Below are 24,742 nucleotides of genomic sequence, written 5' to 3'. Positions count from 1 at the left end.
TATTCTCAATGGGGGGGGGGGGGGGGAATAAAACACTTTAAAGGTGAAATTCAAAGAAAATCACAAATATGTCAACTAATGTATCACTAGAAACTGGTAAGCTAACAGATGGCCATCGTACACGTTTTAGGTCAACTACATATCGGGTGATTTATAAAACTACAAATACAACCCCCTCCATAGCAGCTGGGATATACGAGAGATTCGCTCTAAAAATAACGATGTTTTAATGACGTCACTATATGGACCAATACTGCCCAAGCAGACGACATCCCATAAAGAATGAACATAATTGCAAAGCTATTATTTGTCAAATTATAGTGAGTTTAGTGTATGTAAATGTGATGGCATGTCAAACCATTCAAAAGGGGATATGACCCGATTCTGATAACTAAAATCTTTTGCTTGTAAATACACAGGATAGGGATTAATTAACAATCAAAGAAACCAGACTTTTAAATTGAAAAACCCCCGGAATGATATTAAGGACGGCATTTGTTCCCTCTTGAAACGCCAAACATACCGCGGTGTGTGCAGCTGAATATACAATGGCGTCTTATTTTGTTTACAAGCGACAGATTCCTTTATTTTTGTATTGCTGCATTTTTCATCAAGATAAGACCATGCGTGGGGTTTAGAGTGAGGAAATAGATTATACATTTAGCCTGATGGTAGTGAAGTAAGAGAAAGAGCTCAAGAGAAGATGAAAACACAGGCACTGAAAATGTGTGAGATGTCATGGGACATCGTCTGCTTGTGCAAATCATGTCCATACTGTGATCTCACACATCTCGGCAGCGTTCGGAGAGCTCTTCAGGTGCTATGTCGGGGCTGTATTTAAGCGTTTTGTAATTTATAATAATCATTACTTTAAATGTTTCCAAGCATTGAATTTTGATAACCTTGTCGAATCAAAGTTTCAACTTTGCAATAATGAAAATAAAGTTCGTTTTTAAAATCAATGAATATCTACTTTAAATATGATATATACTGGTAGGTTCTTAGAAACAACAATGACATTTCAAGAAAAATTGAATGCTCAATGAACACTATCTGAATTCTGAACAAACCATAGCATTTTAATAAAGAAATTTTCTTATTGAATGTCATACTGCATGGTGAAACTAGACTGGTTCTTATGTAATTCTTCTTTGCAATGTGTTATTATAGAAAATTAATATTTGAAGCTCATATTTTGTGTATCTGAGTATGGACCCATTTACAGACAGTATTTTCTGGGTGATTATAGGTACACTTTAAAGAGATCCGGTAACTTTGTCTCAGATTCTGAAACAAAATCTTGGATTCAGCTCATGCTGCAATGATAATTATAAACCTTTAGATCAGTCAGGGACCCTATGACTTTTACAAGCCAATCGCCTGTCTGATTATCAAGATATTTATGATTGGAAATTGAAACCAAATTTTGCATTTTCCTAACGGTTTTCATAACACCACAGTCTATTGGGGAAAACGAGTTTGGTAAAACTGGTCACTCAAAGATTTTAACTTTTTTGAGGCACTTCTTGATCATACTGAAGCGCAATTTTTTTAGGGCTTCAATATTACACCATATGACAGACACTGATAACAGGGCCGTGCATCTCAGATTTAACATTGTTAAACGATGCCTTTAAGAAGTTAAGATGAAATGCTTACTTGGCGCTTCGGCACATTCACATATCTCACAGCCATCGCTGTTTAGCTTGAAGCCAAACCGGCAGAACATCTTACAATTCATGTGCCGTTCACAGACAACTAAGAACAGATGACAAAAAATTTCAAGAAATGTTAATACACTACATGGCATATATAAGAGCAGTTGTCTTTCTCTGGCTTACTAACCAGAGCTACATTGAGTACCCATCTCACTGGATTGAACAAGTAATCTTGACAGATGCATCCCCAAAAATGGCTTTTAGAATAAAACAATTTATACAAATGGAAAAGTAATGACTGCGAAATGAGGTACACAGATATACATTTATCTTAAATGGGCAACATTGAAAATTTCACAAACTTTTTTGAATATACATGTCCAAGGTGGTTTTTTTCTTCAAATATTTTACAACAGTTTATTCTAACCCTTTCCTCTTCAGATCCGATTAAAAGAATACAGTACCAACAAAGGGAAAATACAAATCTTGTCAATTTGACAAAGGACAGGTGATCAATTTAGCCTTTTGATTGGATTGGATTAAAGGTAAAGACCAGTATTGGAAATGCCCCAATTTCAAAAAATGAAATGGAAGCTCTCACTACCAATCATGTGAAAGAATATGTTTTGACTAATACATGATGATAAAAAATTCGCCAGGAAACCATCCTACTAATTCATATATTTGGTAAATTTGTTTCTCTCATGGTCTGTGAGAGATATAGGGTAGTCCCATATACATCTTTCTGTGTATAGTGCTTGTAACTTTACGAAGAATGGGCCAAATTTCTTATCATTTTGATGATTCCAGAACCTTGCAGATGTTAGATGCTAGATGATCAACCTTTTCTGATCGATTCCACAACGTTTCTTTCACAATGCAATCGCATGACCATAACTGGTCTTTACCTTTAAGGATCCCTATAAACCTGAATGGGTTAAAAGCTATTTTTATCCTACCTTTTCCTTCCACGAGGCTAACAGGTGCTTCTGGGATCATCTGACCAGCAACAGGGGGTGGTGAACCTGAAGTTTTACATTCAAAGTGGGGACATATACATATATTAGAGATATCATGAAAGATGTAACCATTGTAGAGGTGTTGTGGTCTAGTGGATAAGTCACCTGACTGCAGATTACAAGGTACGGGGTTCAAGTCCCGCTGTGGCACTAACGTCCTATTGCAAGGCGTTAATCTACATTTGCCACTTTCCACCCAGGTGTAAATGGGTACCTGATATGCTTGAGCACTATTTACTTTGGCAGCTCGGCTTTGACCAGGGTAATTTGTGTAAAGCGCCATGAGCGTCAGAGCCTGGCGGATACCGGCGCTATATAAATATCCATATTATTATTATGATTCCCTTGTGATGATAGATGTAAGGTTTGTAGTTACACCACATATTCTAACACTAATGGTTACCCTGTCGAAAGAATTGTGGTGTAACTGCAAACCTCACTCAAATCATGAAAGATTGTGATGCAAAAATGACCTGTGACTTCTAATTAACTTCCTTGTTTCAATGTTAAGCAGAATTACATTTGTTTTTGATTTTTTGTTCAACTTTAGTTTGTATACACTATTTTTCTTTCACTTTAAAAGAACATTAAATTTACTTTAGACAGGTAACGTCAATCAAGATCAAGGATTTGATATTTACAAACAATAATCCTATATGTAACTGACTCATGTTATTTTTTAAAGGTACTATTTAACTTTCTTTTAGTGATACTCAAAAAGTCTGCCATGGTGCAACACTGTTTTAAAAGTCAAATTGGGAGTTTTTAGCTAACATATTACTTTTTAATGTGTCCAATGAGGTATATACCTCTTTTGAGATTTGTCAACATTATTCAAGTACAAGTGCCAGACTCAACAAATGTTATCTTTACAGAGTATTTAACTTGGTGTCTGTCTTCATTCGCTTTTCTGAACAATTTGGATGAACAAAATTTCATTCGCCCCCAAATTACATAAGAACCTTTAACTTACAATTCAATTAAAATCATATCTTCTTTTGTGAAATGGAGTATTTAGAGTAAAGTCATATTCCCTCTTCAGTCCAAATTTTCTTTGACAATACTTACGGGGACAGTTGGAGAAGTCAGCATCAATGGCTGCCTCACCAGAGAGGAGGCAGCAACCAAATCCTACATCCTCACAACCCATCACATCAACTGGGGCTAGATGGAAACATTTCGAAAAGAGAAATTCACAACAGATTCTAGCAGTTGAAATGTAGAAGGTCAACCCTTCATGAAAGTTTCATGTTATCCGAGTTTCTTGTATTACCAAGGAGATATAATTCATAACTCCTTGGTATTACAGTAAACAAAACAAAAGACTGCCAAACCTAGAGACAAGACTACAAAGGTTATGACCATAAAAGATGATAAAAATGATGATAATTTATGTCCTCTGGGTTTCATGGTTTTCTATTTTTGGGGGTTGTTAAATTCATCATTTGATGAACTTTTATAGTGATTTGCATATAATATAGATAGAGAACAATATTTCAATTTTAAATAGCAAAGAGTAAGTACAGAAAAGAGGAAGAGAGAGAGGGAGAGAGAGAGGGGGAGAGAGAGAGAGATTGAGTGGGGGAGGGGTTAGGAAGGGATGGGAGAGAGAAAGAGAGAGAGAGAGAGAGAGAGGGGGTGGGGTATACAAAGTATTTTCTGGTTACCTGGTTCAGGAATAGGTTCCTTTGGACATGGAGCTGTAATGTAAAACAAACAAAAAATAAAAATAAAGCTGCTAAACACATGACCCAATTCACTCTGGTTTCTTTTTTTTTACATTATCTTGCTGTCCTTAAGACTTAGGACTGGTACTGTTTTTTAATGAAAGATTTTATTCAATCATTCACAAACAAAAGCAACTAAAATGAAATAGCAACAGATGCTTGCTGTGACAAATCAGTAAAAGCAAACATGTTTAGAGCTAATCTTGCATGTGTCATATTATCTAGTGATAAAACAGACTTATGTTTACTAAAAAGTACCCGCTCAACTTTTTGTTCTCAACTTCATATTATCAAAAGAAGTTAAAAATAAACTTCTCCTTTACATGTAGCAGAGTATACATGTTTCACATATGAAATAACGAGGTTAAAGGGAAATATCTTGGTAATCAAACAGGCGATTGGCTTGTAAAAGTCATTGTATGGCTGACCTAAAGTTTATAATCACGATTGCATCAGAATATAAGTCAATTTTTTTGGGGAGATCCGAGGCAAAGTACTTTGGTTTTCTCTTTAAAGAAGAGAACTTTAGAAATCTTGAATGAATTGATGCATAAAAGGGCAATCCCAAAACAAGTGTGAAACACTTTCAACAGAGGATAAGCAAAATGTACATCAATTAGAATCAGACTGCGTGGTTCTTGTTAGGAGGGAAGTAGGGGTGGGGTAATATTTCAGGTGTGGGGGAGGGGAGGGGGCAGATTTTCATGGATGCAGTTTGTAGCCCTGTCTTATAAAGAGTTGATATCGCAAACTTGCGATTGATTCATAGTAGAGGACTTGTGATTATGATCCAAATCAATCAGAACTCTTTATAAGACAAGGACCTGGGGGTTACAAGTTGTCTTACAATCATTACATACAGTATATTAAAGCCTGTATGCACAAGTTTGGCCAGGGGGATTAGACCTCCCCACAAGGTCACTGGTAGGTGGTTATCTCATCAAATCAGCTCTCAATTAACATAAGAAAAAGAGGATCATGAGGGACCAACTGGCACCGATTACCGGTAGACATTGTTTGCTATATAGAGGGCACAAGTAGCTACAAGTAGTGCAGTGGGGCTTTAAACTAAGCTTCCTAGCTGACCTGGGTTAGCACGGACCACCGCCTGGTCGATGCAAGCATCCTCGATGACCCGCTGGATGGTAGCCCAGAATGTGGGCTGGATCTGCCTCTCTCTACCCAAGATCCAGAGACCCATGGCCATAGGGTCACAGCTCCCATCCCTGTTGATCCTGTGGCAGGTGTAGGTGATGGCATAGTTGAGGTAGTCCGTGTCCAGCACCCAGTGGTTCACTGCATGTACAAAGAGATTACAAATTATACACTCAAACCTGTCTATAAAGACCGCCCAAGGGAAACACAAAAAGTGGTCTTTGTAGACAGATGGTCTTGGTAGACAGGTTTCTTTTAGTACATGTTTCAATGAGAAACTATTTTCAAGGGAAACAAAAAATGTAGTCTTTTAGACAGGTGGTCACTAATTAAGCAGGTTTGACTGCATGTACTAGTGTGTGAAATGGACATTTTTGACAAAAACATCAATAATAATAATACATTTATAATATTGGGAATTTATGGACAACCAAACATTCAGCTTTCACGGAAGAAATATATTCTTTCTTTCTCAATTAAGGAAATAATGTAAGAAAACAAATTGTTTCAGATCTCTCATTTTAAAAAGATTAAATTTCCAAGAATTCAAATACATAAATCACTTAAAAGTGATTAAATCTAAAAGTTCCCTACTAGTTGGCACATTTACAAATAAAGAAATTATTCCTTTACCATACCCCTGCAAAATGGTCACCAAATATATTTCAAAACTATTAATTATATTTGTCTATGTAAATTCTTGGTATATGTCTTCTATGTACAGGTAGGCTAAGAAAAAAAAGAAAATATTTCCTTTTTTACCTCCAGACAGTAAGTAAAAGAGAGGGGGGATGATAATGACTCTGAAGAAATCTGCCCTCGTAGAATCAAATCAACAAAAGCTAGTAACAAACGATTACCTACCTACTTGTGGAACTTGATACCCTTCTGGTATGAGAGGGAAAGAAACGACAATCTTAGCAGGCTCTTCCCGGCCTATCCAACCCTTGCCTGGCATATCGCTTGCATTGCAGTCTCCATCCCTACATGGTGGAAAGGTGGAAAACAAAAAGAGATGCAATAGTAGATTTACATGTACTGGGTATTATCTCTAGTGGTCAAATGAAGACAATGCAATTTGGGCCACCCAAGATGGCAGTGCCTTCAAGGGAGTGGAATGTTCAATGGGTAAATTACAAATTTAAAGAATCAAATGGCAGGTTATATGAACACCATGAATTGATTAGAAATGGAAAGGGAAAAGTAACATATATGTATTAACACCCAAAAAATTTTTTTTCCAGTACCAGCACCATCATATAAGGTTGTGGTCTAGTGGATAAGTCACTGGACTACTGACCACAAGGTACGGGGTTCAAATCCCAGTCCTTTGGGCAAGATGTTAACTTACATTTGCAACTCTCCACCCAGGTGTTAAATGGGCACCTGGAAGGATGCGAACGTTAATATAGGTTGCTCAGCATTGTAAGCATCTGTAAATTGACGCCTGGCTGGAATGCTCCCCAGGGAGTGGAGAATGTGCAAACATTGCGTGTGGGCAAGCTTGAATCCAATAACCGGGGTTATGATACATCTGTAAAGCGCTTAGAGACATCGTCGATGTGCTATACTAACGCGGAATATTATTAATATTATGATCATCATTACTCACATTCTAATGTTCTTCATGGTGATTGCGATGTGGCCATCGTTGTCCCCAGAGGGAGCCATAATCGACATCTTCTCGTTGTCTGGTAGTACCATGTGGTTCTCACCACGAGTGTGGCTCAACTCATACCAGTCTCCCATAAACTGAGAGAGAAAAAGAAGAGGCAGATATTTAAGGAGGAACAATATACGTAGAGGGACTGAAGATTAAAATGATGTGATGAAAACAGTAGAGTTGGAGCAAGGGAGAGATGGGAGAAAGAGATGGGGGTGAGAGAGGGGAGAGAGAGAGAGAGGAGAGAGAGAGGGGGAGAGAGGGGGAGAGAGGGGAGAGAGAGAGAGAGAGAGAGAGGAAGAGAGAGAGGAAGAGAGAGATGGGGAGAGAGAGGGGGAAAGAGAGAGAAAGAGAGAGAGAGAGAGAGGGATATAGAGTTAGAGAGGGAGAAAAAGAGAGGGGAGAGAGAAATAAAGAGATAAAGAAAGAAAGGGAGAGAGAGAGAGAGAGAGAGAGAGTGGGGAGGGGGCAAGACAACAAAAATGATATCATATTTATAATCATATTTATAACCATATTAGAATATCACTGACAACCTGATGGTGCATTTATGTGCAAGACATCACATTGGCGGAACATCAGTACAATGAATATCAGGTATGCATGAGAACTAAGCCAACGTAGGATTAGAATGTAACACTCAACATAAAGATTATTCATCCATCTTACCTTATCAATGACAAAGTTTTCTTTCACTTGGAAGGTTGAAATATCACATTCACTCCTTGCTGCAAACATGAAGAAGAAAAAAAACGAGAACAAAAAACAACAAATAATCGAATTAGCAAAAAAGATGTTTAGGTCTACAATAAAGATGTTATAGAATATTAAAAGATAACTTATAATGCTCTATTATCATATCTGTTGTCGTTTCAGTAAAATTTCTTCCATATATATGCCAATATTTTCAGAAACAGATATAATATAGATAATAATGAGGACAAATAGGGGGAAATTTACCTGGTTCTGAGCTGATACCAATTGCAGCATCACATTCTGGAAATACAATGCAGAGAAAATAAAAGCAGTTTTTATATCAGAATTAAGAAAATGACATAAATTTAGTTAATTTGTATGTCAAATGTGATGGTTATGTATTCATTTACATTTTTAACTTTATAATTTCATGATGAAGTTTATAACGATTTTGTTATTTAGCCTTTGGTTTGAATGTGTATTCTTACTATACAGATGCATGTAGCCTTCACTTTGATATACACAAATTAAGATCAAGTGAAGGTTCTATTTACCCATTTTCTAACAGGTCATCAATAAAGTTTAATTGTGTACTGCTTTTTCTAATGTTTATAGATGACATCCCTGAAAGTTTTTAATCCAACGATTAGCAATTAGCTATATCACTATATAACCATAGACACTATCAACTAAAAGGAGGACAAATTTGAAAAGTAATCCATAGGAATTTAATATCAAAAGGTCTTGATAATTTAAAGGCTGTCTGTACTAATTTGGCTAGGAGGGATTAGACCACCCACGGAGGTCACTGGCAGGTGGCTATCTCATCAACTCAGCTCTCAATTGAAAAAGAGGATCACGGGGGACCAACAGGCACCAAATAGACACTGTTTGCTATATAGAGGGAGCAAGTAGCTATAAGTAGTACAGTGGGGCTTTAATATTCACCCGTGATAACATCCCTCAGTCTTGCTGGGTTCACACACAGCTGACGGAGAATCTGTTTCATATGCATGATAGCGTGCTCGCTCAGCCCAGGATTCCTAGACATAAACCAGGCCATGGAGTACCCTCTCATACACTCCCCGCTCACGTTCTTCCGGATGCAGCTGTATACCAGGGCGTGGTCGGTGTAGTCTGTGTAGGCTACCCAGTAATTGCCTGAGAACAATAATGTAACAAGAATACTTTATTCAACATTATATTCTTTTGAAATGTGTAAAATGTGCAATGTTTTGTTTGTTACATATTTGTAAAAATACAAAAGAAAAAGAAAATCAAACAGAAATAAATAAATCAAATCAAATCAAATAACACAATGGATGATCATGCATGGTCTAAGGAAAAAATGAGAACCAAATGCTCTTTATAATGGAATTTAAAGCTCTAAAATAGCAAAGCAATCCAATCTTTTTCCATTTTATAGGCATTTGAAAGTATATGCAATATAATACCTATTACAAAATGGATGATGTATGTGATTCTTTTAATGTAGACACTTGTTGAAAATCACAATCAATTTTCATTTTACTTTTTGAATTCCAGTAAACTTTAACCTAGCACTATGATTCAGGATAGCATCTCATGTATTTTCAAAGTCATGATGTGAACTTCATTCATTACATACCCTTAATTTAAGATCTTGTGGGCATAAGACATGGGATAAAGACGGATTTTCAATTCAAATACAAATAATTTTTAACTTAGTACATAACATCAAATAGAAAATATGGTATGGAAAGAATGTTGAGTAAAAAACATTAAACATTTCTTGTATTAATAGTAATATGAAATAGAACTATAATGTTACCTTACTTTGGTTTTCAACTCCATACAGTAATTATTAGAAATTCTCACCCCCAAGAAATAACTTAAGTTATTCTGAGAGATTAATTGTATTTTTGCCCATTTATCTACAAGATTCCCCACCAAAGTGTATGTATTGTTTTATCATGATAAGCAAAATGATACTTCTCACCAAGCAAAATTTTTCAAATTTCAATGCAATATATGAAAGACTGAACTAAACCACCAGGGGAGTGTTTCACAAAGATCCTAAGTTGAACTTACCTCTAAGTTGGATTTAACAATTATGGAAAGCCGTTAGAATCTATGAAAAGATTTTGTTTAATTATTTTAAAAAGGCATAAAATGTTGATTCAAATCATTCATATTTTCTATTATCATGGGAGATTTCATATTCTTAATGTGGAATTTATGAAAAGTCTAAAATACTTGATTTTTTTTGCTTTTGAATATATTTCATTATAATGCTACAAATGGCTCTCCATAATTGTTAAGTCCAACTTAGATATAAGTTTAACTTAAGATCTTTGTGAAACACCCCCCAGATTTAAATATAATAAAAAACAACGTTTATCTTACCTGGAGGTACTCTATTATCAAGGGGTTGAAGGAAGAGCTTTCCATTTATTGGCATGGTATCACCTTCCTCTCGCTGGAGATGGAAAGCATGGGCATCAAAATGCATGGTGGAACAATTTCCTGGTCTACAAAGATAAAGATAAAAAGAATGAAAAAATAAATGATAACGACAATGACGATACCATGATATGGTTGTGATGGTGATAATGGTGATTTATTTATTTGTTTGTCGTTTTATTTTGACAGGGTAGCCCTTTGAGTTATAAAAACTGCTTGACCAAGGGGGCCTGCATCATCATAATCAAAAACATATTTACAAAACATATATACATACATAAGTTATAATCATGGTGATAATGGTGATGATGGATGATGTTAAAGGTGATGTTTAGTTTGATAGATCTACCCGCCCGACTCCTGCTGCCTGATGCATGCATCAGCAGGTAGATCTATCAAACTTCATAACAATTAGCTTGGAATTTGACTTCTGAGTGCATGCATGCTATTAAACAGGTGTGTCAACTATTCAATTCACTTCTACCTTTATAAAGTGTTAAAAAGAACTTGCTATATCTCTTAACAGAAGTGGAATTAAAAAAAAAGAAAGATATATATTCTGAATAGTATACTTCTACCTGCATAGAACCCCCAACACGAGCAAAAAATATTTTGGTTATTGGTCCCTTTAAGGAACTGTACTGCATCGAGCTGTATATAACAACTCTATGCTTTACCCTCCTCTAGATGCTGAACAGGTGTTGATGAGTATTACCATAGAAGTAGAAGTAGAAGTAGAAGTTAAAGCATGCATCAATTAACCTATACAAAGAAAGAAACTGGAAGATGAATATATAAAACAAACCTGAAGAACTGATCAGTCGACATGAGGAGTCTTCCATTATCTTGGAGGTTGTAACTTGAGACACGATGGAAGGGATACTCAAACGGTTGAATCTGGGAGACAGTGTACCAATCTCCTGCATACTGTAATCGGAATAGAAATATACTCAGAACATTCAAAACTTGTCTTAAGACACATTTATTCAAAATTGCTTTGATGATTAACTTACTCTGTTCACATTGATGTATATTTCATATGTATTGTAATTTGTAGGTTTATTTGCATTTTATTTTTGTTTTGTTTAATGTGTAATTTGTTATCATTGTACTTTGTTTGTTATAGCAATTAGAGACTTCCGTGGTAAGTGCTTTATAAGCATCGTTTTTATTATTATTATTATTATTATTATTATTATTATTATTATTCTAATTCACCATTTCTTTCTGTAAAAACAATCTTCAGTTAAAAAAAGAAGATAGAGCAGCCTATGGAGGTGTCGTGGTCTAGTGGATATGTCACCGGACTGTGAATCACGGTTCAAGTCCCGCTGTGGCACTAATGTCTTTGACAAGACATTAATCTATATTTGCCACATTCCACCCAGGTGAGGTAAATTGGTACCCAGCAGGAATTAATTCCTCAACATGCTAGAGCGCTATAATGGCAGCCATGCTAAAGCCGAGGTAACATTTGTGAAGCGCTAGGAGTGTCAAAAACCCACTGCAATCCTACAAATGATGGGGGTAACAAGTGTTTATAGACATATGCATTTTCCAATGAGCTCCATTGAGAGGATAAATCAAGTTTGATTTTACCCATTCAGGCATACATGTAGCTGACATTAAATAACCAAGGTAACAGATTTGAAGTCAAATTAAACAAGTATAAGCAGTGACACTTACCCGGGCAATATCGAAATCTTCCATGATCGGCAGCTCATCCACAACACAAGACTTGGCTATCTCCACCACTTAAATACAAACAAAAAATCAAGTGAATATTGAACCAAACATGTTTTCACCTTTCTGAATGTTTAGCTTAGAGGGGAATCTCTAACCTAATTTTCATTCCCAGTAACACACTGACTACAGAGTTTTTCTGACTGCCATAGGCTTACAATAGGGACCGCCCAGTTTCCGTAGGTAATGGGTTTAATACTAAGGACATTGACTTGTATTGTGCATTGCAAAAGTCTCTCTACAAAAATAGTCCAACAACCTCCAGCTAGTACTTCAATCTAAAATAAGCTTCACATTATTAGTGGGAACCTTACCTGTTCATGTAAATCAAATTTTAACTTCCCGGCATGATGGTTATAAACACAGATACATGTAGTAAGAGGTAACATTATGCATGTATTAAGTGCATTAAAGCCCCACTGCACTACTTATAGCTACTTGCGCCCTCTATATAGCAAACGATGCCTAATCGGTGCCTGTTGGTCCCCCATAGTCCTCTTTTGCTTATGTTAATTGCTAGCTGATTTGATGGGATAACCACCTGTCAGTGACCTTGCAGAGAGGTCTCATTCCCACTTGAGTAGTTAATAACTTAGAGAGTATATTTGCGGTACAACAATGGGGATAGTTCTTAAAAGGACTGTTCGTATTCTTTCCTGTTGATTGAGTAGTTACTATTTCTATGGTACTCACAACATTTGTATTTGTATTTTTTAACATTTATTTCCTTCTCAACAGTACAATATGAAACACAATGTATATACACATGATATAATTATGTAACAATTATTTCAACATAGAGTATACAGTAAATAATTCAGATACGGAAGGAGGCGAAAACCCGGAAAGCATAGCTTGAGTTGGGAACGCCCATAATAAGTTAACACAGTTACCGAGAAAACAGTATAGATATTATTATGAAAATTACATTTTATATAACAGAATGTTGATGGGAAAGAAAAAACAGTAAATTACAATTAATTCCTTCCAAACATTTTGAATGTTGAACATACCTGGTCTTCTGATTCCCATTTCGAGGAAAGGATCACATTCTATATGGAGAGAAATAAAATAGAAAACAAAAAACCAATAACAGCCTGTTACAGTTTCTCATCTCAAACAAGTAGGACGCTTAGCATAGATTTGCATAGAGTGGCTGCAAGATCCGCACATAATTGAAAAACAAGTCATAAAATATATAGAATATTTCAGCATCAGTCATCCATTAAAGAAAAAGTATTCTAACTAGTTCAAGTTTGAGAAAACTCTGAATAAAAACAGATCAACAATGTTCAATGTACGTTGAAGGAAAATTAAGTAATCTATATAGAGGTTAAATATATTCAAAAGGATAATATATGTATTGTATGGCTAATATATTACACATGAATAACAAATAACGTGAATTAAGACATTCAAGTATATTGATAGATGACTAGATGAATGGATTCAGTCAGATAGGAGGATTTACAGATGGATAAATAGAAAGAAAGATGAATAGGATAGCAAGATACATGTACATAGAGATACATAAAAATTAACAGAAAGATATATATTTTTTTTAAAATATAACTTTCTATAAGATAGATTGACAGATCGATTGATGGATAAAGAAATATAATCATCGATTAGAACTGAAAACTTACCAGATGGGACTGCAACCATGTCACGGGGATCAACGCACACACCCTCAAGAAGCATGTTCACATGCCTCATTGCTTGTTCAGACAGCGAGGTATTACGGCTTAGGATGTAAGCGTGAACAGCACCCTTATTATATAATCATTGATTAGAACTGCAAACTTACCAGATGGCACTGCAACCATGTCACGGGGATCGACGCACACCCCCTCAAGAAGCATGTTCACATGCCTCATTGCTTGTTCAGACAGCGAGGTGTTACGGCTAAGGATGTACGCGTGAACAGCACCCTTACTATATAATCATTGATTAAAACTGCAAACTTACCAGATGGCACTGCAACCATGTCACAGGGATCGACGCACACCCCCTCAAGAAGCATGTTCACATGCCTCATGGCTTGTTCAGACAGTGAGGTATTACGGCTAAGGATGTAAGCGTGAACAGCACCCTCTTTACACGTTCCGTCAAGTTTCCTGTCGTTGCAGCTGTAGATGAGGGCGTGGTCAGTGTAATCGGTGTACACCACCCAGTAATCCTCTGGAAATGTGGAGGAAAAATAGAGAAAAGACTTGAAGAGAAACTCGGAAGACTGAGTATAGAAACGATCTAAGTTTCTAAAAAGCAAATGGTCCTGCTATTCAGTCAGCTCATAATTAGTGCGCTGTTGAAAAGTGCATATACTGTGTCAACATAGAAACATAACTGAACATATCACATTTACAGGGGAATCCAACTTTGCTCGGAATTTGCTTCAAATGTAAGCAGAAGAATCCGCAAAGTAGGTTGATGGAAGTTTGATCAATGTATGAGATCACTAGACATAGTCTGACATACATTTAAATGTAAAGTGGACTTCAAACAGGCACAAAGGTAATGGATTGCCAGACATGTACAACAACTCTTCTGCTTGAAGCTGGAAAGAACTAGATTGGATTGGATTTGATGGGAATGGGAGATGTAATATAACAACATGCAATCTGTGCTATATCTCAATTGCACAAGTGAGTTCAGTATTACACACAGACAGCAAAATTGTACAACTTTATTTCAAAGTGGAAAGATGCAAAAAGATTCAGTGTAAAATTGACACTCATTTGCTAGTACATATAAATTATGAAATAACATACCTCTATGTGGTACTGGCATGCAAGAAAATTTCAGTGTATAGTATTCATAATATTGGTATATATAAACTACATAATATGAGCTATAATGCACAAGTTTTCATTAATTAATAGGTTTTAAGAAACAATATACAAGCTATAAAGTAAGAGGTTGCTTCAGGTGAAAACTTAGTAATCTTTAAATAAATCAAAATGATCAAGTAGCATGTATACCTCCTGGTGCTGGGATGCCAATAGGTTTCAGTGTTAGCTTGGCCTCATGTTGGTCTCCTGATGTAGCTATGGCCTCAAAATGCCAGGAAGTATCACACTGATCTGGTCTGAAATTAAAATTTAAAAAAAGATTTGAGCATGGGGAATCATGTTTACATCTATATCTGTTCATTGCAAGGAATCAAACTATGGGAAAATCAGACACATAACACACTATTTTGAAGAAGAAAAAAACACAATAACGGTATGCAATAACCTAATGACATCATTACCAAATGGAATTGCAAAACAAGGTCAAAATAAGGTGAGTAATAATTTTTATTGAAACAGCATTATGTTTTACTACCAATCAGCCACAGGTGAAGAAGCCATGAGTAAAATGGTACACATTTAGTTGCTGTACAGGTTAGTTTATTCTTTGGAAGTAATTCAGCATCAATGGGGCTTCCTTTCCATTAGAAATACTGTAACAAACTGCTCACAACCAATAAAATGCAAATTATTTCAATAGCTGATATCTTTAATTCAACTTGTTATTTTAATAAAGAAACAAGTTTTCATGTAACATATGGCCCAGGAAGAAAAAAAAGGTACTTACCCAGACTGAATACCATCTGCACTCATGTGTATGGATCCATCGACATTCAGGGAGTATTGGGAGATGCGTTGATAAGGGTGGACATCGTCTCGTAAAGATTTAATCACGTACCATGCTCCAATATACTAAATATGAGAAAAGAACAGAAGATACAAGACAGATAAAAGAAATGAAACACCAAACAAGTTTAATGGTGTTAAAGATAAAGACCAGTTCTGGTCATGCGATTGCATTGTGAAAGAAACGTGGAATCGATCATAAAAGGTTGATCATCTAGCATAAAAGTATTGGTGTGTACTGCAAGGTTCTGAAATCACCAAAATGATAAGAAATTTGGCCCAGTCTTGATAAAGCTATAAGCACTGTACACAGAAAGATGTATATGGGACTACCCCCACACGTGTGTGACACGTGCGTTATATAGATATAATAATTTACCAAATATATCAATTAGTAGACAGTTTCTCAGCAAAATTTGTATGATCATGTGTTAGTCAAAACATATTCTTTTACATGGTTGGTAATAAGAGCTTCCATTTCATTTTTTGAGAGGGAGGCGTTTCTAAAACTGGTCTTTACCTTTAAAGTCAATGGACTGCAGTGTGGTATACTGGAGGATCTGGTATACACATTCAAAACATCTCCCAACCCTTGTAATTAAACCACCCACATTTTGAGATTGTATCTAAAATTTTCAGAGAAGAAAAGCATGTCTCCTTTAAATAAAAAAAAAATGGTTTCATGTCAAAATGAACAATAAAAATGGGCTTGGTGATCATGACTTGTAAACATGGTTCATTCTAAGGGTTAAAAAATCTACAGGTATGTAAACCACAGCATTAGATTCAATAAAAACACGTTAGTATTAATAAGCATGGTAGTTCACTTCTATGATAAAGAGAGGGTTAAAGCAATTTAAAGATATAATTTACTTACTCGAGACACGTCAAAGTCTTGCATCACTGAAAACTTCTCAACAGAACACCTATCTACAAGAACAAAAAAAACAAAAAATTTAAATACATACAGTTAGTATCTGGAGAGCATTTAGTCTCTATAATACAAATTGTAATAAAGATCTATTTAAATACAATACACATGTATTGAAAACATGTGGTTTTAAAAAGTAACTTGGACATGGCAATATGTTATGCCAGAAAAAAAACTATGAATGACGGAGATGCGTATGCATGGATATGAAATTCATTGGCAAGGTCAAAAGTGACCAGGTGATTTTGTTCATCCCTTTTGTTCTGAAAGAACTTGATATTGGCAACTATTATTACATGGCAATATATGATGCACTTTAAATGTTCACAAGAGAATACTTCTCTAAATAGCTTAATATCATTTTCTTATACTTCGATTATATGAAACATAACAATTATGGACTGTTCTGCAATTCAAAGAACGAAACTAAAATTTAGAGCTAACTCATTAGCAGCTAGTGCAAAATATAATCAATCTAAGTTTCCTTGATGGCACTATCAACATCAAGTAGGTAGGTTATTATACCGGTACTCAACATTCATCAAATACTCATTCATCAAAGATATTACCTGCTCTTGCAACTCCTAAAGCTTCATCACATTCTGAGGAAAAGACAACAAGAAAGAAAAAATAAAATGTGAAAGTGAGAGGAGGAAAGAATTAATAACAGATAAAATTACGTACCGTACTGCAGTCCTTCTACATAATTTTTGTGGAAATTTAGTATTTATCACAGTTAATCATTTCGTTTTTTTTAATAACAATTTTCATATATATCTTTTTGATTATTTATGATTCATTGTCAGAAAAATACTTATCGTAATTTATATAATTATTGTTATCAAAAAACTGTGTACTTACATGAATGCAGTAGAAAATCAAATGAAATCAAATAGTAACTATTATACAATCTATCTAGCATGTTTCTTATTACTGATAGAAAAAGCATATTTAATAACTTTACTGTTATCAATAATATTACTATTATCATGTACTGTCACACAAAATATAACCCTAAAGCTTTTGTTGTGATTATGAAATATGTTCCTGAATCATATAAACTTGAATCAGGATCCTGATATCAAATCATTAAATCTATTCACATATAATGGAGAGATCAACATGGAGAGATAAGAATGGATTTCCACAGAATACAGAAAGGGAAGGAAAGATACACAGAAAGATACAGAAATGCAGTTCTAATTACACATACAGTTAACAACTAAACTATGTATAAACATTGTAAATTTGATGTGTTTTTTGGGGGGTGTCTTTGTAACTCAAGAATGAAAGGTGGACTGGTTTAATTAGGGCATTTATCACATCCTTTTAGATGTAAGCTTGAATACATCACATTCTCAAGAAAAATAAATTGGGACAAATCAATTTTTCACATACTTAAAACATTACAAAATTTGGTATGGGTATGAATAATGAAGTTTTCAACTGTAAATGGTATATAATTTCAGAACCACAAGGGTGTTAACTCTGTTGTAAAGTAAAGGAGTAAACGCCCTTACGGGCCCGTTTCATAAAACTTGTCATCGAAAATAAGTGACAATAACTGTTATAAGCTACTGAAATCGTGGCATCTGATTGGCTGAGAGCAAATTTGTCAGAAATTTATAATTTGTTATTGATAACAAGTTTTATGAAACAGGGCCCTGGTTCCAAACAGCCGATATCCCCCATACCTGATGGTGTATCCACAAGGTTCTGTGGGTCCACACAGAGCGCTCGCATGCGGGACACCAGGTAGCTTCGGGCAAAGTCGGACATCTTGGGATGGCGGCTAAGAAGCCAAATCTTAACTGAATCCTCCTGACAGGTTCCGTCCAGGTTCTTGGTTCCACAGCTGTAGACGAGAGCGGAGCGGGTGTAGTCTGTGTATACTATCCAGTAGTCCTCTGAAATGTTTAAAGGCATCGTTTAACAATGTTAAATCTGAGATGCACGGCCCTAAAAGTTATCAGTGTAAGTGATATGGTGTAATATTGAAACCCTAAACAAAAAATGCGCTTCAAAGTGACCAAAAAGTGCCTCAAAAAAGTAAAAATCTTTGAGTGACCGGTTTTACCATACTTGTTTTCCCCAATAGACTGTAGTGTTATGAAAACCGTTAGGAAAGTTGATTTTGATTTCCAATCATAAGTATCTTGATAATCAGACAAGCGATCGGCTTGTAAAAGTCATGGGGTCCCTGACTGACCTAAAGGTTTATAATTATTATTGCAGTATGAGCTAAATCCAGGATTTTTTTTTTCAGATTCTGAGACAAAACTACCCAATCCCTTTAAGAATTGAACGAAAAAGACACGATGATGATTATAATAAAAAGAAGAAAATGTATTATTCCTAATAACAATAATGAAGGTAATTGAAATCACCATGATAATAACATTGATAATACTGATAATTGTATTGTAATAGAAGAGTTGTGGGTGTAGTCTGTGTATACTATCCAATAGTCCTCTGAAATGATTAAGAATTGAACACAAAAGACATGATGATGATTACAATTAAAAGAAGAAAATGTATTATTCCTGATAACAATAATGAAAGGTAATTGAAATAACCATGATAATAACATAGATACTACTTATAAATGTATTGTAATAGAAGAGTTACCAATGTTTAAAAGGTAGAAGTTTATATTCATTTACAATGGCAATAACAAGAATTTCAGGCATATATCCATAAAATTTTCAAAAACTATAGATACATGGATTATCAAACTAGAGTATAAATTTCAAAGGAATTCCATGATGATGTTGTCATCCACATAATCTTGCTTTCCATACCTTTTGGACTGATTTTATTCTATTTTTACTACAAGCACAATTTAAGTTGAATTAATGGAGTTATTGAAGATCAAGAGTAATGGATGGTTTAATCTTTAGACACAGTACAGGCTTCAGACTCCATACCTCCTTCTACGTCCATGCCTCTTGGTTTCAGAGACAGTTTGGATGATGAAGTCGACTCGGCAGGTTGGGATGCGGCCGCTTCAAAGCGCATGGCACTATCGCAGGCTCCTTGTCTATAGTGAATACAATACAATCACATTTATTCAGTTTCACTTTACATTTCTTGGGCTATGACGGGCAGTAACATTGATCACAAGTGTTTGGACAACCGTGAAACCCAGTAAAAGATTAACACAAGGTGGCATAGTTTTCCTGGAATATGGCACTTGTAGGTGATTGATTACAAAATTGGGTCCGTCCAGAAAGTTGGGGCACTTTTTGTGACATACTAGAAGTGAGAAACTATGTCTTCTATCAACTGTAACAAAGTTTGCTCAAATTGAGTTTTGCATAAAAAGCATAGCCAACTATCTTCAGAAGAACTCGAGCTTCATGGTTAATCAATATTATGGACCCAAAGTTGATGTAATGATACATGAATATGGTGTCCATGTAACGCTGGTAAAAAGATAAATGTGTAGCACAGATTTTGAAGAAAAGCAACGGAAACAGGAACAATTCTAGCAGGGCACTTCTATTATCTATTCATTACATAAAAACCTTCAACATATAATTTCATATTCCATGTGTAGTAGAAGATCATACCTACGTTACATGGACACCTTTATGGAATGAACCATATTTCTCCTGGAATATGGCACTTGATTGATTAAAACATGCACCCAGAAAACAAAGAAATCAGGAGATAAATATCACTATTAACAATGTTAACAATAATCCTTTAGTCTAAAAATGAGTAAGTGTGCTTTTACAGTGTCACTAATTTTAACCAATTTATACTACAAAACGATATTTCAAGGGACAATTGTTAAACAACTTTTCTGTAGAACAGTTCAATGCTGTATTTGAATACATCTACTGTACCATATTGTAAAGACACAACTGTACAAAAGCAAAGACCACATGTAAGTATTGAACCAAACTTAAAGCTCCTTACTCTGTGATACGCTCAGTTGCCATGGTAAAAGAGCCATCCGTCTCCAGTGTATAGTTAGAGATGCGTTGGTAGGGGTAGACGCTCTCCTCGAGATGTGAGATGACATACCATGTTCCTTGGTACTACAAAGATTTACAACAACAACAAAAAAGGAAATCAGAGTAAGTTATTGTGAGACCCATCACATTTCCTGATGAAAATGGTCCCCAAATGTACTCTAAAATGTGAAGGGACATCATCGGGGGATATCTAAAAAGCCAAATCTAGGGAAGTAAACTCATTCAAGTATTAATAATATTTATAGTATTGTCTTATTTAGCCTCATCATAGATAGATTGATAGATAGTTTATTGGTTTCCACAATATCTCATTTTTCAAAGAGTGTAACAACATATTGAAAAATGAATATAACATGTACATACGATACCGGTACACACTAGTCAGAAAATTGTCCTTCAGTTGAACTTAAGATATATAGTGGCAGAGCCTATGGAAAAGCAGAGCTTGTTGTGGATAAAAGTTGTCATTACTAATACTGCTCTTCTTGAGGGCCCGGCATTCATATCATTAACCCAGCTTGAGCCCCAATTAAGGTGCTCAAAAACTCAGGAAATATTTTTGTAATAGGTACCCGTACCCACTTAATTTACCTTTGTGGAGGGTGGCAAATGCAAATGAATGTCTTGTCAAATGACACGAGTGCTGTGGAAGAGATTTGATCCTTTTACCATTACAGTTTAGTGACTTCATCCACTTTACACCCCAACATGTGGTATGCTATTAAAGCAGGACTACACTACTTGTAGCTACTTGCTCCCTCTATATAGCAAACAAAGCGGTGACCAGTGGTACCCCATGATCCCCTTTTTCTTATGTTAATTGAGAGCTGATTTGATGAGATAACCACCTGTCAGTGACCGTGCAGGGAGGTCTAATCCCTCCTGGCCAAACTAGTACAGACAGGCTTAAAACTTACTCGCTCCTTGTCGAAGCTCTGCATGGTCTCAAAGCTATGCACAACACATTCATTGGCTGGACCTGTACATGAAAATAGACAGAAGGATTTATTCACAACCCTGTTTGTTCTAGACCCTTTTTACTTAAAGGCAACCCGACATCAATATGATATTTCCCACACAAGTTTTAAAAAAAATAATAATACAAAACTAGATGGAATTTTGACTGCGCGCAGTCGAAAATGATGCATCCGCCATAGAGCAATTTCAACAAGTTTGGAGTTTAAATCTCCAGTGGTTCTTGAGATATCATGATAACAATCTCAATGTATGGAATTTCATAAGTTGACCTCTGTGACCCTTGACCTTTGACCTTCGTGCTCCAAAATCTAATCAGATTGTCTTCCTATGGTGATACACACTATCATTAAGTTTGAAGTTTAAATCTCCAGTGGTTCTTGAGATATTATGATAACAATCTCAATGTATGGAATTTCATAAGTTGACCTCTGTGACCCTTGACCTTTGACCTACGTGCTCCAAAATCTAATCAGATTGTCTTCCTATGGTGATACATACTATCCTTAAGTTTGAAGTTTTTACATCTCCAGTGGTTCTTGAGATATCATGATAACAATCTCAATGTATGGAATTTCATAAGTTGACCTCAATGACCCTTGACCTTTGACCTACGTACTCCAAAATGTAATCAGATTGTTTTCCTATAGTGATACACACTATCACTAAGTTTGAAGTTTAAATCTCCAGTGGTTCTTGAGATATCATGATAACAATCTCAATGTATGGAATTTCATAAGTTGACCTCTGTGACCCTTGACCTTTGACATACGTGCTCCAAAATCTAATCAGATCGTCTTCCTATGGTGATACATACTATCCTTAAGTTTGAAGTTTAAATCTCAAATGGTTCTTGAGATATCGCGCTAACAAACTCAATACAAGGAATTTCATAAGTTGACCTCTGTGACCCTTGACCTTTGACATACGTGCTCCAAAATCTAATCAGATCGTCTTCCTTTGGTGATACATCCTATCCTTAATTTTGAAGTTTAAATCTCAAATGGTTCTGGAGATATCGCGCTAACAAACTCAATACAAGGAATTTCATAAGTTGACCTCTGTGACCTGTGACCTTTGACCTACGTACTCCAAAATCTAATCAGATCGTCTTCCTATGGTGATAAATACTATTCCCGAGTCTTAAGTTTAAATCTTAAATGGTTCTTGAGATATTGTGATAACGGTCAAACGAGAGACGTACGGACGGACAACCCGAAAACATGATGCCTCCGGCACCACCTTCGGTGGCGGAGGCATAAAAATATATATTTTCCTCAAAAATGCTGAACCACCCCGGACCTTCTAATTTCGGCCCGAAAGTTGTGATAATTCAAATTTTTACAATATTTGCCCCTACACCCCTTTCAAAGGGATATGGGGGTCAGGATCCATCTAATGGCAAGTATGTACATTCATTGTGGGGAAACTAGCCTATTCAAAAAATATAATATTTTCCTCCAAAATGCTGAACCACCCCGGCCCTTCCAATTTCGGCCGGAAAGTTGTGATAATTCAAATTTTTACAATATTTGCCCCTTGGCCCCTTTCAAAGGGATATGGGAGTCAGGATCCATCTAATGGCATGTATGTACATTCATTGTGGGAAAACTAGCCTATTCAAAAAATATAATATTTTCCTCCAAAATGCTGAACCACCCCGGCCCTTACCATTTCGGCCGGAAAGTTGTGATAATTCAAATTTTTACAATATTTGCCCCTTGGCCCCTTTCAAAGGGATATGGGAGTCAGGATCCATCTAATGGCATGTATTTACATTCATTGTGGGAAAACTAGCCTATTCAAAAAATATAATATTTTCCTCCAAAATGCTGAACCACCCCGGCCCTTACCATTTCGGCCTGAAATTGGTGTTTATTCAAATTATCACAATATTTGCCCCTACGCCCCTTTAAAAGGGATATGGGGGTCAGGATCCATCTAATGGCATGTATGTACATTCACTGTGGGGAAACTAGCCTATTCAAAAAATATAATTTTTTCCTTCAAAATGCTGAACCACCCCGGCCCTTACAATTTCGGTACGAAAGTTGTGATAATTGAAATTATCACAATATTTGCCCCTACGCCCCTTTCAAAGGGATATGGGGGTCAGGATCCATCTAATGGCATGTATGTACATTCATTGTGGGGAAACTAGCCTATTCAAAAAATATAATTTTTTCCTTCAAAATGCTGAACCACCCCGGCCCTTACAATTTCGGTACGAAAGTTGTGATAATTGAAATTATCACAATATTTGCCCCTACGCCCCTTTCAAAGGGATATGGGGGTCAGGATCCATCTAATGGCATGTATGTACATTCATTGTGGGGAAACTAGCCTATTCAAAAAATATAATTTTTTCCTTCAAAATGCTGAACCACCCCGGCCCTTACAATTTCGGTACGAAAGTTGTGATAATTGAAATTATCACAATATTTGCCCCTACGCCCCTTTCAAAGGGATATGGGGGTCAGGATCCATCTAATGGCATGTATGTACATTCATTGTGGGGAAACTAGCCTATTCAAAAAATATAATATTTTCCTCCAAAATGCTGAACCACCCCGGCCGGCCCTTACCATTTCGGCTTGAAATTGGTGTTTATTCAAATTATCACAATATTTGCCCCTACGACCCTTTCAAAGGGATATGGGGGTGAGGATCCATCTAATGGCATGTATGTACATTCATTGTGGGGAAACTAGCCTATTCAAAAAATTTAATTTTTTCCTTCAAAATGCTGAACCACCCCAGCCCTTACCATTTCAGCCCGAAAGTTGTGATAATTCAAATTTTTACAATATTTGCCCCTACTCCTCTTTCAAAGGGATATGGGGGTCAGGATCCATCTAATGGCATGTATGTACATTCATTGTGGGGAAACTAGCCTATTCAAAAAATATAATATTTTCCTCCAAAATCCTGAACCACCCCGGCCCTTCCAATTTCGGCTCGAAATTTGTGATAATTCAAATTTTTAAAATAATTTTTCCCTTCTCCCCTTTCAAAGGGATATGGGGGTCAGGATCCATCTAATGGCATGTATGTACATTCATTGTGGGGAAACTAGCCTATTCAAAAAATATAATTTTTTTCTTCAAAATGC

The 24,742-nt window shown here is 35.9% G+C and overlaps 1 protein-coding gene across 4 annotated transcripts in view; it reads right to left on the bottom strand.

The window, feature by feature from the left end:
• Positions 1 to 24,742, bottom strand: part of LOC584238 — a 65,271-nt gene that overhangs the window by 1,209 nt on the left and 39,320 nt on the right. The window contains exons 11-34 of one of the 4 annotated variants that reach the window (XM_030997657.1): positions 21,573 to 21,634; positions 20,597 to 20,718; positions 19,600 to 19,712; positions 18,367 to 18,579; positions 17,242 to 17,274; positions 16,619 to 16,671; positions 15,683 to 15,807; positions 15,085 to 15,191; positions 14,178 to 14,284; positions 13,911 to 14,016; positions 13,117 to 13,155; positions 12,047 to 12,114; positions 11,166 to 11,287; positions 10,304 to 10,428; positions 8,867 to 9,079; positions 8,183 to 8,218; positions 7,892 to 7,950; positions 7,172 to 7,311; positions 6,424 to 6,542; positions 5,491 to 5,700; positions 4,345 to 4,377; positions 3,746 to 3,841; positions 2,618 to 2,683; positions 1,660 to 1,758 (exon numbers count right to left, since the gene is read on the bottom strand). In XM_030997657.1, coding sequence (XP_030853517.1) covers positions 1,660 to 1,758; positions 2,618 to 2,683; positions 3,746 to 3,841; positions 4,345 to 4,377; positions 5,491 to 5,700; positions 6,424 to 6,542; positions 7,172 to 7,311; positions 7,892 to 7,950; positions 8,183 to 8,218; positions 8,867 to 9,079; positions 10,304 to 10,428; positions 11,166 to 11,287; positions 12,047 to 12,114; positions 13,117 to 13,155; positions 13,911 to 14,016; positions 14,178 to 14,284; positions 15,085 to 15,191; positions 15,683 to 15,807; positions 16,619 to 16,671; positions 17,242 to 17,274; positions 18,367 to 18,579; positions 19,600 to 19,712; positions 20,597 to 20,718; positions 21,573 to 21,634 — 2,466 coding nt within the window. Of the gene's footprint in view, positions 1 to 1,659; positions 1,759 to 2,617; positions 2,684 to 3,745; positions 3,842 to 4,344; positions 4,378 to 5,490; positions 5,701 to 6,423; positions 6,543 to 7,171; positions 7,312 to 7,891; positions 7,951 to 8,182; positions 8,219 to 8,866; positions 9,080 to 10,303; positions 10,429 to 11,165; positions 11,288 to 12,046; positions 12,115 to 13,116; positions 13,156 to 13,910; positions 14,034 to 14,071; positions 14,285 to 15,084; positions 15,192 to 15,682; positions 15,808 to 16,618; positions 16,672 to 17,241; positions 17,275 to 18,366; positions 18,580 to 19,599; positions 19,713 to 20,596; positions 20,719 to 21,572; positions 21,635 to 24,742 lie in introns of all 4 variants that reach the window. The other 3 variants (XM_030997658.1, XM_030997655.1, XM_030997659.1) reach the window with 3 other exon arrangements.

This window comes from Strongylocentrotus purpuratus, unplaced genomic scaffold, assembly GCF_000002235.5.
Source record: "Strongylocentrotus purpuratus isolate Spur 01 unplaced genomic scaffold, Spur_5.0 spur5_scaffold_4, whole genome shotgun sequence".
Lineage (NCBI taxonomy): Eukaryota > Metazoa > Echinodermata > Echinoidea > Camarodonta > Strongylocentrotidae > Strongylocentrotus > Strongylocentrotus purpuratus.
Note: the sequence above shows the minus strand (reverse complement) of the source record. Positions and strands in the feature narration are given on the sequence as shown.